The sequence below is a fragment of the Microplitis demolitor genome, chromosome 4, assembly GCF_026212275.2.
Source record: "Microplitis demolitor isolate Queensland-Clemson2020A chromosome 4, iyMicDemo2.1a, whole genome shotgun sequence".
NCBI classification, from domain to species: Eukaryota; Metazoa; Arthropoda; class Insecta; order Hymenoptera; family Braconidae; genus Microplitis; species Microplitis demolitor.
The window spans coordinates 21,401,846-21,415,287 of NC_068548.1; the positions used below are offsets into that span (position 1 = coordinate 21,401,846).

A 13,442-nucleotide genomic window follows, 5' to 3' on the forward strand; every position below is an offset into this window, starting at 1 on the left:
CGAACTTTTGAGTGTGAATGTAGCAGACGTCAGACAAATTTAAAGTTATTAATAGACTAAATAATTAATAAAATTAAATTTTTAAAAATGCGCATTTAGAAAGTTTTAAAAATAATAAGTGCATTTTTTTTTAATTATTTACTTTATTTATTTATAATTTTAAATTTATTTGACGTCTGCTACATTCTTACTCATGCTAACTTTACTTGTCGCAAAAATAAAAAATGAAAATGAAATTAAAAAAATAAATACTTTAAGAAATAGGATTTTAAAAAAAAATTAAAGAATAAAATAATTATTTATTTGCTTACTGACTACAGAAAAGTGGGAAAATTTTAAGGAATATTCAAAAGAATCGTAAATTTAAAAATGACAGTAAAGTTAGTGGACATCTGACAATTTTTAAAACTGAAATGATAAAATAAAAAAATGCACGTTGAGACAATTCAAAAATGAGTACATGCATTTTTTAAAATTTTATTATTTTAAATATTCATTTTTTTTATATTTAATCAAAAAATTGTCTTATGTCTGCTACATTTACACCCATAATTTAAAACTAATTTTATAAGGAATAATTTTATTTACACCAATGATTACATATATTTATTATTTATCAATAATAAATCACTTAATTTTTACCTTTCACGCCCTTATTATTAATCACGCATTAATAACTTCTAATTACCTCACAGAGAATTACGTATACCGTTATATGTTTTTAAAAATTATTATTTTTAATTTACAACATTTATATTTACAATTCGAGGAGGAAAAAAAAAGAAAAAGGTACTGGTAGAAAATGAAAATAATTTAAAGACGGAAGTTATTTATTGAGTTATTTAATTTAACTCAGCTCGAAACCAGCACCTGCTTGAATGGCGTAAAGTAATTTTTCACGTAGCGTTACTTCATCAGGAAATTCTGGTAGTTTTAAAAGATTCATACAGGTACTGGATGTAGGCAACCGATCTAGACTACCGGCATTTTGTATACAAAACGGTGGATCAAGTTCCTGAAACAAAATAAAATAATTAATATTTGATATTAAATATTTAATATCTAGATAATCAAAGCTGTCAGTTACCTTGAAGCCTAAAAGAGGAGGTCGACTACAGCTGGTAACAAATTTAAGCAACTGTCCTTTTTGCTTATTATTAAATTTCTCGACAACGCGCCAAAAAGCCTTAATAGTTGGATGATCTGTCGCATAACCACCAGTGTAATTAGTATGCTGTTTGAGATCATCAACATCAACAGGAATCTGTGCTCCGGAAATTAAAACCTGCATCTCTTTGTTGTTAAACATCTGGAGCCATTCCAAAGGAATAACATTAGCGAGTCCTTGTTTGAAAGCATAACACTGAGGCCGTATTTCTTTATTAAGTTTGTAATCAGCCATCAGATGAATGTACTCAATGCGATTTGCGTTAGTCACAGGAATCTGTGAACCCTTGGGTTTTAGTTCATCGACTCTGCGTTCACCCAATTCGTCTGACAGAACAGTAAAATCTAGACCCAAGTCAGCCACGTCACCTTTGTAACTCTTCAAGTACAAAAGATTTCTGTACATCACTGGATCCAGTGAGTCTAGATGGTGAATGTCAACATCCGACTGTATGCCAACTATTTTCGATAAGAAAAATTCAGCAAACGGTAACTCGACAAGTAAATTTTCATAGATCGCTTTGCCCAACATTCGTCCAATAAAATAATAATGCTTTGGAAAATCATCAAAAAGCAAATGAACTTTTGGATTTGGGTAGAGCATATTGTCTTTAGTGAGTCTGAAGAATCCGCGGTTTGGATCAAAGCTCGTTTTAAGTAATTCTGATAAAAATTCTCTAAATAATCCACCGCCATCAACACCAGGCTCATCAAGACCTGCTGTATTTATGAACTGTACTCGCATTTTCAATCTCAGCTCAGGTTCATTCTCAGGTGACAGTTTATCTAACGCGTCTTCGTACAAATAATTTCTACGTACACCGATGTGGATTGATGGACCCTGCATAAAATGAGAAAGCTCGCCTTGCTGGTCGGATCTGTCTTTTTGTATCAATGACTGGAGTACCATAACACGGTCATTGAATGGTACAATAAATGGTACCGTTCTAAGTAAAGTCAGTGCTCGCAATTCTTTAGTTGAAAGAGGCGGACCACTAGGTGCTTCTTTATCAGATTTCAATAATCCCCCAGTGACTCCTTGACGTCGCTGCCAAATTAAATCAAACTCGGGTTTGGGACTAATCCAATGACCCTCTGGACAAAATTGTCTTCGCAAATCACGTGAATGTAGTTGCCGCAGTAGTCCAGTTGTTGCTTTAAACAAGTACTCCCATATTTGAGTGTCGTGTTTTGACAAATGTCCTCCGTCCGTATCGCTCATGGACCCAATGACAGCGCGCATGTGATTGTCACGTACCATAGGTCTTGTATCGGAGAAAATAATTTCAACAAGACCTAGACAAATGTCTTTGAGGTGTCCCGACAGTGGTACGAGCTCAGTCGTATTGAATGGCATTGCATTTTGATCATTCTGCGATTCATCTGAACGAAAAAATTCATTGTCATGGAGAGTTGCTATCAGCAGACTAAACAGTGAACAAAATACAGCAACTAGTGGTGCGAGTTTTTTAGTATCCCCAGTAGTTGGTGCTATTCCACGTGATATCATTTGCAAAAGAGGTGGAGTTGACAACAATGTTGCCCATAAGCGCCGCAAAAAAAGTGGTTTGAAGGCGAGCATATACAGGAGCTTATATTTATGCGTTGCTAGTTTGTCTGTTTGCAATAAATTATCGCACAGGCGGCATAGATACTCCAAGACAAGTGGATTGTCATTGTTGTACTCCAAAGCACTGAGAATACGATTCACCCGCGCTTCGTTGTTCAACATACTCATGCATTGTCTTAACATATCTTGATTATGATCAACAGTTACCGTGCCGCTGTCCGTTGACATGTTGTCATCTTCCATCTCGCCTGTTGTAAATTCTCTTACATTCCACGGCGCTTTCTGTGTCAGACTCAGAGACCCAAGTACCTGAATGTAATTTACAAAAATATAATCATTTGACAGTGAAAAATTAACCGGCTCTAATGATAACGTGGTGTAGAAAAGACTTGTCGTTGGTTCGCTGATATTTAACTTATTTATAACGATCAGTAATTCAATGTATGGCCAAGTTTGTAGATCAGTCAGCGCTGGTACCAAAAATGACCGCATTGCTTCAGACATTGTCGGCATTAGAACAGTGTAAATAAATTTAGTGAGTACAGGTACATAAAATTCTTCACATCCTGAGCACAATTCTAGAGGACGTTTCATCAAATTAACGTAACATTTTATTCTAGCTGTTAATGGTACTGTCATGATGTTGGTGGATTGCAATGACTGAATATGTTGTTCAAATAGACTCATTAAATTGCCGAAATATGAATTGTTAATTAAATAAATTAATGTATCGCGTAAATAATTATTTCGTTTTGTTGCATTGTCGATAATGTCATCACACGTTATGATAAAAGTCTCAAGTACTCTCAGAGGTATTGCTGTTGATTGGCTATTGGTATTATGTGATATTAATTCTATGCTATGTTTCAGGATCCATCTGCAAATAAATATAAATAATTAAATCAAATAAAAATAAAGTAAAATGTTATAATTTGAATACTTACTTTATTCTCCATGACCACGAAGTATTATTAATTAAAATTTCTTTTTTATTAGCCAGTACTTGTTCCAGCAACCAGGTAAACCTCTGCAGATCCGCACTGGGTTGATAAAAAAATAGTACACTTCTAACATAAGGCTCCAAAATATCAAGAGATAAAAATTTGACAGTCAGTTGAGATCTCGCATTATCGAACTCTTGTCGACTCCTTCGTTTTATTGACTGACGTATCAAGTAACTTCTCGTGTAAGCTTGAATTTTCAAAGTAGCATTATTACGTTGACGGATATCTTCACGTTTCATGCGTTCAAGATGGGCATGCTGAAGCAACACCGACTTTTCATTTCTCTTACTGGCACCAGCTAAATTTTGCTGAGGCTTTCTTCTGTAATCCCCTTCGAAACTGTACATCTTGTTACATACTACCCAATCACTCAATAATTGACAGTCATCGTGCTCATTTAAATTATTATTTAAATATTAAACTAATTAACTAAAATCATATTAATAAATTTATTAAATTTAAGTAAGTCATTGTATTGTTGTTTTATATTTTACGATTTGACAAACGTTATTGGTTATATTTATATTTAAATATTTATTTGAATACTAATAAAAAAAATTTCAACCACAATTAAATATTTATTAATTAACTAATAATTAAAATTTTTATATTTATATATTATGATGAATCGCACAATAATATGATGACGCGATGATTATCAATGACTAAATTTTTATTATGGAAGTCTTTGATGATGAGTAATCTGAAGGTTGCTTCAAATTGATGAGTGCGAATGTAGCAGACCAGACTAATTTAAAATAATAAATAATTTACAAAAAATATTTGTAAAAAATGCACTTATTAATTTTTGAATTTTTGAAATGCGCATTTTTAAAAATTTTATTTTATTAATTATTTACTCTGTTTATTAATAATTTTAAATTTATCTGATCTCTGCTACATTCACACTCATTTCGAATTGACTTTTTTAGTGTTTTTATGTTGGCTAAATCTATCAGCCCGTCGTATATTTTCTGCTGATCATTGTCGTACTTCATTCATATAAATATACCGGAGTACAAAAAAAAACTCTGAGTAATAAACAATAGTTTATTTTATTTAAATAAATAAATTTTTACTTATAAACCACAGGACAAAAAAATCTGTAAGTTTTTGTATTTAAAATTATTTTATAGTTAATTTAAATTTTAATATTTTGTAATTACATGCATAACCTAAAACTAATTATGTTTACACGTTGATTAAATTTAAAACATATTTAGTTTTTGTAAACAAATTACATTTTATTTCAAAAAATAATTTAAAAGATTTAAAAAATTACCGGCGTTGGTATCAATATTTTAAAAATTAATATACTATTTAAAATTAAACTTATGTCTGATGTTTTTACTTGAAAATTCAAATTATTTAAAATAATAAATTTATTTTATTTTGAAATTATAGATTAAAATGGCGAGTGCTGCGATGCCAATAAACCCAAAACCATTTCTAAATGGATTGACAGGAAAACCAGTGATGGTTAAATTAAAATGGGGACATGAATACAAAGGATACTTGGTGTCTGTTGATGGCTATATGAATTTACAACTTGCTAACACTGAGGAACACGTCGATGGTGTTTGTACAGGAAATTTGGGTGAAGTCTTAATAAGATGTAATAATGTTATGTACATAAGAGGCGTCGATGAAGAAGACGAGGAAGGAGAAATGAAAGATTGATGCTCTTTAGAATAAAAAAACATTTTTTGTAAATTAATTGTGTTTTATTTTATTATAATGATTTATTAAGTGTCGAATCTGCTACAATCGGCTTAGGTCGTCCTTTGAATACCAGTTTTTTTTTAACAATCGCATTTACTACATACTCAGTACCAATTGTCTCATCGCTGGTTTTTTTTTCCAGCACTGCAAGAGGTTTAGGTAACACCAATTCTTTGCCATGTAAAATATGCATTCCGATTATTAAAACCGGCGTGTCATTTTTTTCGTAATATAAATCACCGATAAAACATTTGTCTGAAGAATTTTTACTGTGGAATTCTAAATTTCCTTGTAATTCAATAATTGCCCATTCTTGTAAAACTCCATCTCTGTTAAAATAATTAATTAATTAATTAACTACAAGATATTTTTTATAAATAAATCAATATAATTTTGTAATAATTTACTAACCTTACTATGGGCACAATCATTTTAGCGGGAAAAAGAAATAAAAATTAAATTTATTATTATTTATATTTTTTTTTTTATTTATTTTATTAAATTATCACAAAGAAAGCTAAAGACATCTGTTGCTTTGATCAATGAAAGTAAACCCATTGCCAATTTCCATTACCATCATGAGTAAAGAAATATATAACGATAGATGGCAAGTCAAGCAATTTTTTTTTTTTTTAACCTGAACTGAACCTGTTATTTTTCATGAGAATACATGTGAAATGTAATTACAACTACAGTCATCATCCCTAATTATTCAAACTTTTATTTTTTTGCTGTGCTAGGATTTAATTTTGACAAGGAATAGATTTTATATATTTTATTTAAAGCAATGGCTTCTCCTGCACCTAAGTCACCTGAACAGTCAGATAAGAATAGAAAATATGACAGACAATTAAGGTATGTTTTATATATTTTTGTTAAGTATAACCTTGAAGATTGCAATTAATTATTTAAATTCCTACAAGATAATTTTGTATGAAATTTAAATTAAAATTTAAAATTTTTATTTCTCCAGACTATGGGGTGATCATGGGCAAGCTGCTCTAGAAGAAGCTCATATTTGTCTTATAAATGCAACTGGTCTAGGAACCGAGATCCTCAAGTCTTTAGTTTTACCAGGAATTGGCGCTTTTACGATTGTCGATGGTAAAAAAATAACCCAGGAAGATATTGGCGCCAAGTAATTAAATTACTGATAATTGTTTTATTAATTTATAAATTTATTGAAGAACATTTACTATCTAAACATACCACAGTTTCTTTCTAGATGCAGACAGTTTTGGTAAATCACGAGCGCAAGTAGCGACTCAGATGTTATTGGAATTAAATTCAGATGTAAAGGGTGATTTTATTGACGAGGAATCAGATCAAATATTAGAAAATGATCCCGAGTATTTTACCAAGTTCTCAGTTGTCGTGGCCACCGCATTGACGGAAAAGTATGTTGGTAATAAAATACCTCAAGTATTAATTAATTATAAATGTAATTTTTTTTAGATCTTTAATAAATTTGTCTAAAAAATTGTGGGAATTAAATATTCCTCTGATAGCCAGTCAGAGTATTGGGTTCATCGGATACATGAGAGTCCAAATACAAGAGCACAATATCATAGAATCTCACCCAGAGTACGAGATGCCAGATCTCAGACTAGACAAACCCTTTCCTTCACTAAAAGCTTATCTGGATTCGATAAATTTAGACGCCATGGACCTCAAAGACCATTCGCACACGCCCTATGTTGTTATTTTATACAAGTGTCTGCAAGAATGGTCGTCTAAAGGAAACGATTTACCAAAGACTTACAAAGAAAAGCTGCAGTTTATACAATTTATAAGAGATAAAATGTGGAAGGATGAGCAGGGGATTCCTACAGAAGAAGAAAATTTTGAAGAAGCCATCAGAGCCGTCAACACTTCAATTGGGGTCACCCAAATACCCAGTAATGCTTCAGAAGTACTGGAAGATGCTCGTTGCATAAATTTAAATGCTAAGGTAAATTATTTAATAGATTATTAATTAAATGAAATATTAATTGATTAGTTAAAAATTTTTAGAGTAGTCCATTTTGGATAATCGCTAAGGCTATTCGTGATTTTACACAAAATGAGGGAATGGGTTTATTGCCAGTCAAAGGAGCTCTTCCAGATATGACCGCAGATAGTGGAAAATATATAACCCTTCAGCAAATGTAAGTGTAAATGCTAAATCTATAGCTTTTTAATTATTTCATTAATTTTATAATCTTAGATATCACAAGCAAGCTGTTGCTGATGCGGAAGCAGTATGGCGTCATACTCTTAGTTTACTAAAACAATTAGGGCTGCCGTCAGATTCGATTTCTGAAAAACATGTTAAATTATTTTGTCGGCATGCTTCAGACTTACACTTTCAACGAGGAACGTCTATTGCTGATGAATATGATCCAAAAGTAATAAATACTAATTACATAACTGAGAATTTAGAGAATCCTGAGAGTCTGATGGTTTACTATGTAGTTCTCAGAGGAATCCAAAAGTTTCAAAACTATTACAACTCTTATCCAGGGGAATTCGACGATCAAGTTGAACCGGACATTGTTACACTCAAGGGATGTATTACAAAATTACTTGGAGAATGGGGGTGTGGACCATTACCCACTGACGATTATATACATGAGTTTTGCCGATTCGGAGGTGCTGAGTTACATTCAGTGTCTGCATTCCTTGGTGGACTCGTTGCTCAAGAAACAATTAAATTTATTACTTGTCAATACAAACCTATTCATAATACATTTATTTATGACGCAACTTCTTCTAAATCAGGCTCATTTTTATTTTGAACTATAAGTTAAATGTTGATTATAATATTTTTCAAAAATAAACCTTTGTAAAACTATGAATTTCTTTTTTTTTTTTTTTTTGTCAATAATTGAGTTACAGCTGGTCATCTCATGGAGTTGTAACTTACTAATATTTAATTTTTTATTTAGAAATATAAAAATTGTCACTTATTTTAATTTATTAAAGAAACTGACTAGTACTCGGCAATAACAACCGCAGGTGTATATATACATTTGAATTATTCAAATAGAAATAAAAATGAACAACATGGCCTTAAACTACTTTTTTTTTTATGAATTTCGCAATCATTGTAGTTTAAATTTCATATGAATGAGAATTTTATAAAATAAAATAAATGATAATTTTATGAATTAAACATTTAGTGAGGCTGGATATTTTATTCTAAATGAGTCAAAATTATTTTGTTTGAATACATAAAAAAAAAAAGTTTATTTTTCTTACTATTTTATACAATTAAAAAATAATTATACCTTTAATATCTAAATAACCTTAATTTGTTTAAGGTTTAATCTTAATCGATTTTTAAATTTATTATTTTTACTGCCAGTTATCAGTAATGCACCCTAATTAATATAATTATTGACACATAATTTTTAATAAAATGATTAAATTTTAATTTTTAAATTTCGTGCTGTTGGCGCTACTGCGTGTCGCTGTATTCGACGTTCAAATTTTTGCTAAAGTGGGGGTATTCGAAGAATCGCAAAATCGATTGCTTTGTATTAACTGACGGTTCGATAGCGGCAGTTAGTATCATCGACAACTTCAGTATTAGTCCAGATCCTTTTTTACGTTTAAATTAAAACACAGTATTGCAGTGACGTCATGTAATTATTCATAAAATTTTTTGTTTAATTAAATTATGCAGTGTTTGTGAAATTTTAATTGCGCAAAGTGTCTGTGGTGTTGTTAAGTACTAAGTATTCAGTGCTAGTGTAAAGTGTTGCTGATGGTTGATGCTGATAACTTCCAAGTTCCTGAGCAAAATCATCTGGCATCGTCTGGTGGGAAATAGCAGTTAAGTGACGTTTTTTAGCTGTTATACACTTGGAGCAATTTAATTCAAATCTCCAAGTGTGTTAGGACACCCTTCTGCACATTATTTCTTCACCAAGGTTTGTTCCAACACTTGCGTGTTTTTTTTTTATTTCAAATATTTTTCTATCATATTTTGCCACCAATTTATTTTAACATACGGTTTTTAATTATTCTCTAATTTCTAATAATTTATTTTTCAAATATTTAAATTTACCGCGCAAGTAATAATAATAATTAATAAATTATTGATGGAAAATGAAAAATTTAAAGTATATTTTTCATTATCGACACAAACGAATTTTAATAGAATTATTAAATTACAATTTTTAAATTTGGCGCTTTTCCTGCTGGTTCCCTATCTGGCCAGTAGTAGCGCTCGCGTTTCCGGTCGCTTTGCCCGCTCTAAATTTACAGTGAAATTTAAAACTTTGAAGATGGCGCCTTTGTCATCCTTCACCAGTTTACATGTGCACGTGTTTTCATAATGTTTACGACGCCAGTGAAGTAATAAATAAAGTATATAAAATATAAATAAATAAAAAATTGTAATTAAGACTATGGCTTCATACAAAATACATAATGTCCGTTTTTACAATCTCGAACCCAGATCTATTTTTTGTCTCTGCTACGATAAATACAGCAAAAAATTAGCTCTTTCAAGGTTAGTTTATATATTTTTATTAATAAAATAAAAAAAACTCTAATACAAGTAAACAGTAATTAAATTTAGTAATAAATAAATAATTTTATTTTAGAAACGATAATTCAATAGAGTTATGGAACGTAGCAAATGCTCCGTTTCTTGAATCAACAATCGTGGATCATATAGAAGAATCCATCGAATCGATGATATGGATTAATTCCAGCCGATTATTATCAACCGGTCTCCGTGGTATGATTACCGAATACAATGTATCAGCCCTCTGTAAAAAATACGAAGTCGCTGTAACTGGAGGTGCTGCTTGGTGCATTGACATAAACCCCAGCAAAACTCGTGTTGCCGTTGGTACTGAAGACGGCTACGTAAATACCTTTACAATTGCTGAAGATTCATTGATATACGAGAGAATTTTTGACAAACAGAAAGGCCGGATACTCTGTATAAAATGGGACAACACTGGAGACATAATATTCTCTGGATCAGCAGACACTGTAAGAGTCTGGAACGCTATTTCAGGTCATGCGATTCACAAAATGACAACAGCACGTAAACATATAAAAAAAGAAACGATTGTATGGTGTCTGGGTGTCACCAGTGACAATTATGTCGTATCAGGAGATTCTCGCGGTGTATTATCGATTTGGGATCCTAATATGGGCACACTTGTTGAGTCGCATGATAGTCATACAGCAGATATACTGGCACTGACGATATCCCAAGATTCAAATGTCATTTATTGTGCTGGTGTTGATCCCGTGGTCCGGAGTTTTTCAAAGGTGACTAAAACAGCTGGTGGAAAAGGTACCGCTAGTTGGGTCAAAGGTATTGAGAGACGTTTACACATGCACGATGTCCGTGCACTTGTTGAAGCTGATGGTAAATTATATTCAGCTGGTGTTGATGGTTACCTGGCACAATCAAGTTACCCTCCTAAAATGCTCGCTAAATATCCGCCACTTTTGCAGCCAACTTGCGTAACAGTATGTCGTAAGAGACGACGTATATTATTGCGTTACGTTGATTATTTAGAATTATGGGAGCTGGGTAATGCGGCTGAAGACGCAACAGTTACTGCTGGAATGTTCCATTCATTGCAAAGCGAGCCGAGAAAACTTTTAGAGCTTCGCACAAAAGGTCAAGAAACCATTACATCCTGTGCGATTTCGAAAGATTCTAAAATTATCGTCTATTCAACGGAAACCCACATGAGGGTTTTCAATTTTAGCATTGATGATGATGATGCACATTTACAGAAATCAACAGCTTCAAAATTATTAAAACGTGTTCATAAAATGTTGTTTAGTCCAAATGGTAAATTATTTATTGCAAATGCATATGATACTGACGGTAATGGGGACAATGACGATGGAAATAAAATATATGTTTATAAAAAAGACAATAATCAGTTGATGTTAGAGAGTTCATTTAGTACAAGTGAACAAAAAATAGAAAACATTGGATTGATATGTTTTTCTCCAGATAACAAGTACCTGATATGCTCGGATCGATGCGGTGGCATAGTTGTGTATATTGTCGCTGAGTTGGCTTCAGGATCACCCAGCTGGTGGTCGCTTCCAAGATACACCTGTCCTCCGACCGCTATGGCTGTACAGAAGAGCACGTCCAATCTCGTTGTCGTGTACTCTGATCATAAGGTAATAATAATAAATATAATATAATAATTATTATTATTATAATAATAGTAATAATAATAATGATAATAACAACAACTTGGCGATGTAAAAACAGGTTTTTCAGCTTCTCGTTCAATAATAATCGTCGATTTTTGTTTTCTTACCAGATAATCGAGTATAATTTACCGAGGAGGCTGTACACTGAATTTTCAAACAACTTGCAGAGTAAAATACCAACTCACTGGCTAGCGAGACCTTTTCCCATAACAAATATCACCTTTGATCCTAACAATGATGGCGTTATAATTCTTCATGACGATACTACTGTCTATGCGTTACACAAAAATAAAGATTTATCGATGATGGAGAAAGGCAGTAAAATCAGAAAACACGGTGCTGGTGAAGACGACAGTAGATCTAGCTCGGGATCAAGCTCTCAGACGCAATCTGTTTTTCAATCGATTAAAAAATATAAGGTAAGTTCTTATTATTTATTATTTACATTAATTTCTATAAGTGAACGATAATTTTATTATATTTTTTCAGCATTTGGTGCATTTTGAATGGTTTAATAACGAAGAAATGGTTGCTGTTGAAGTAAATCCTATTTCACTGACAGAAAAATTACCACCGACGTTAAAACAAAAATGTTATGGTGTCATGTAAATTTTAATAAATTTTATTTTATTTTACAAATACTTATAATTTAAATAATTATTATTTATTAGTCAACCGAGAATAATAAATTTTTGGTGGGCCAAATCCTCTGGTGAAGACGTAATGATTGTATTTTTTGGTGAGATATGCAAACGCCCGAAAATTTCAAGATTATGCTCGGGTTGTGATGATCTCCAGCCAACTGTAGCAGAACTTGTACGGGGAATAACCGGCGATGGCTTCACTGCTTCTGGCGGTATTAAGTTCCGCTCAAATGATTTATTTGCGGCCAGTAATTTATCCTTAAGCTCACCGACTCTCGATTCACCGAGGTATTCCTCAACCAACTATTAATAACAAGAAGAAAAAAAAATAATCACTCTTAATTTTTTTTTTTTTTTCATTATTGATTTTTAAAAAATATACCCTCTTGACATTTTCACCAGACAGATGATCAAACCGTTTCCAATTTTTTTCAGCTTTCTTTTCAATCCATATCAACTCCTTACTAACGTCACAACATCATCAGTCATAACAAAAACAACTATTATTATTTAATGAAAGTAATCAAGTAATTTTTTAAAAAATATATAAATATTTATATTACTACCTCGTGTTATCAGAACTCACAAGGTCCTGACATCTGTCTGCTGTCGTAAGTTGCTTACTAACATATACTTTATCGCTTTTTTTGGCCTCTTCCGCGTTGCTTTTCTTCATTAGTATGTCGCAATTATTTTTCCAAGTATCCAACTCAGACACTCCTATCACCTACTGATAGAGTGAAATTGTACGGGAAAAAAAATTTTAAATATTTAAATTTTAAAAATAAAATAAACCACAAGTTCAAGTAGCCGCGTCTACTCGTTGAATAGCATTGAAAAACTACTCCGTCTGATTGTTTGTTCGATAAGACTCGTCACGTACCTACATCTCAAAAAAAAAAAAAAAATTATCGTTCGCGCCATTAATTGAATTGAATATTCTTCTGATTATTCGCGCATCCATACCCAGTACCGCTAGAAATACCAAAAATAAAAATTTAAATCATAGATAAAAATAGATTCCATCATTACTATAAATGTTTTGATGAAATAAATGATCTAGTATCTAATTAAATTAAAAAAAAAAAAATAAAATTTAAAATAAAAAATAATATTTATTATTATTTACAAATAAATGGTCCCGGC

At 31.7% G+C, this 13,442-nt stretch overlaps 6 protein-coding genes across 6 annotated transcripts; 3 read left to right on the plus strand and 3 right to left on the minus strand.

Moving 5' to 3' along the window:
* Window positions 1–569: 569 nt before the first annotated feature.
* Window positions 570–4,412, minus strand: LOC103578124 (ubiquitin-protein ligase E3C). The gene is made up of 3 exons (XM_008559083.2): window positions 3,682–4,412; window positions 1,088–3,614; window positions 570–1,015 (listed from the first exon to the last, which is right to left on the minus strand). Exons 1-3 carry the CDS (start codon window positions 4,086–4,088, stop codon window positions 848–850), a joined length of 3,102 nt encoding a protein of 1,033 aa, XP_008557305.1. The 5' UTR covers window positions 4,089–4,412; the 3' UTR covers window positions 570–847.
* A 290-nt stretch (window positions 4,413–4,702) lies between these two features.
* LOC103578122 (small nuclear ribonucleoprotein F) lies at window positions 4,703–5,458 on the plus strand. The gene is made up of 2 exons (XM_053737999.1): window positions 4,703–4,846; window positions 5,146–5,458. The coding sequence occupies exon 2, from the start codon at window positions 5,152–5,154 to the stop codon at window positions 5,419–5,421; it is 270 nt and encodes an 89-aa protein (XP_053593974.1). The 5' UTR covers window positions 4,703–4,846; window positions 5,146–5,151; the 3' UTR covers window positions 5,422–5,458.
* LOC103578123 (chromosome transmission fidelity protein 8 homolog) lies at window positions 5,444–6,041 on the minus strand. The gene is made up of 2 exons (XM_008559082.3): window positions 5,875–6,041; window positions 5,444–5,792 (listed from the first exon to the last, which is right to left on the minus strand). Exons 1-2 carry the CDS (start codon window positions 5,892–5,894, stop codon window positions 5,474–5,476), a joined length of 339 nt encoding a protein of 112 aa, XP_008557304.1. The 5' UTR covers window positions 5,895–6,041; the 3' UTR covers window positions 5,444–5,473.
* Window positions 6,042–6,095: 54 nt separating this feature from the next.
* Window positions 6,096–8,296, plus strand: LOC103578120 (NEDD8-activating enzyme E1 regulatory subunit). The gene is made up of 6 exons (XM_008559080.2): window positions 6,096–6,318; window positions 6,437–6,601; window positions 6,678–6,860; window positions 6,919–7,414; window positions 7,477–7,610; window positions 7,670–8,296. Exons 1-6 carry the CDS (start codon window positions 6,251–6,253, stop codon window positions 8,238–8,240), a joined length of 1,617 nt encoding a protein of 538 aa, XP_008557302.1. The 5' UTR covers window positions 6,096–6,250; the 3' UTR covers window positions 8,241–8,296.
* A 1,436-nt stretch (window positions 8,297–9,732) lies between these two features.
* LOC103578119 (U3 small nucleolar RNA-associated protein 4 homolog) lies at window positions 9,733–12,293 on the plus strand. Its single transcript, XM_008559079.3, has 4 exons — window positions 9,733–9,961; window positions 10,056–11,616; window positions 11,763–12,071; window positions 12,142–12,293. Exons 1-4 carry the CDS (start codon window positions 9,858–9,860, stop codon window positions 12,259–12,261), a joined length of 2,094 nt encoding a protein of 697 aa, XP_008557301.1. The 5' UTR covers window positions 9,733–9,857; the 3' UTR covers window positions 12,262–12,293.
* Window positions 12,294–12,323: 30 nt separating this feature from the next.
* LOC103578183 (uncharacterized protein C20orf85 homolog) lies at window positions 12,324–13,097 on the minus strand. The gene is made up of 3 exons (XM_008559173.1): window positions 12,863–13,097; window positions 12,679–12,760; window positions 12,324–12,599 (listed from the first exon to the last, which is right to left on the minus strand). The coding sequence occupies exons 1-3, from the start codon at window positions 12,970–12,972 to the stop codon at window positions 12,324–12,326; spliced, it is 468 nt and encodes a 155-aa protein (XP_008557395.1). The 5' UTR covers window positions 12,973–13,097.
* Between the last annotated feature and the right edge of the window lie 345 nt (window positions 13,098–13,442).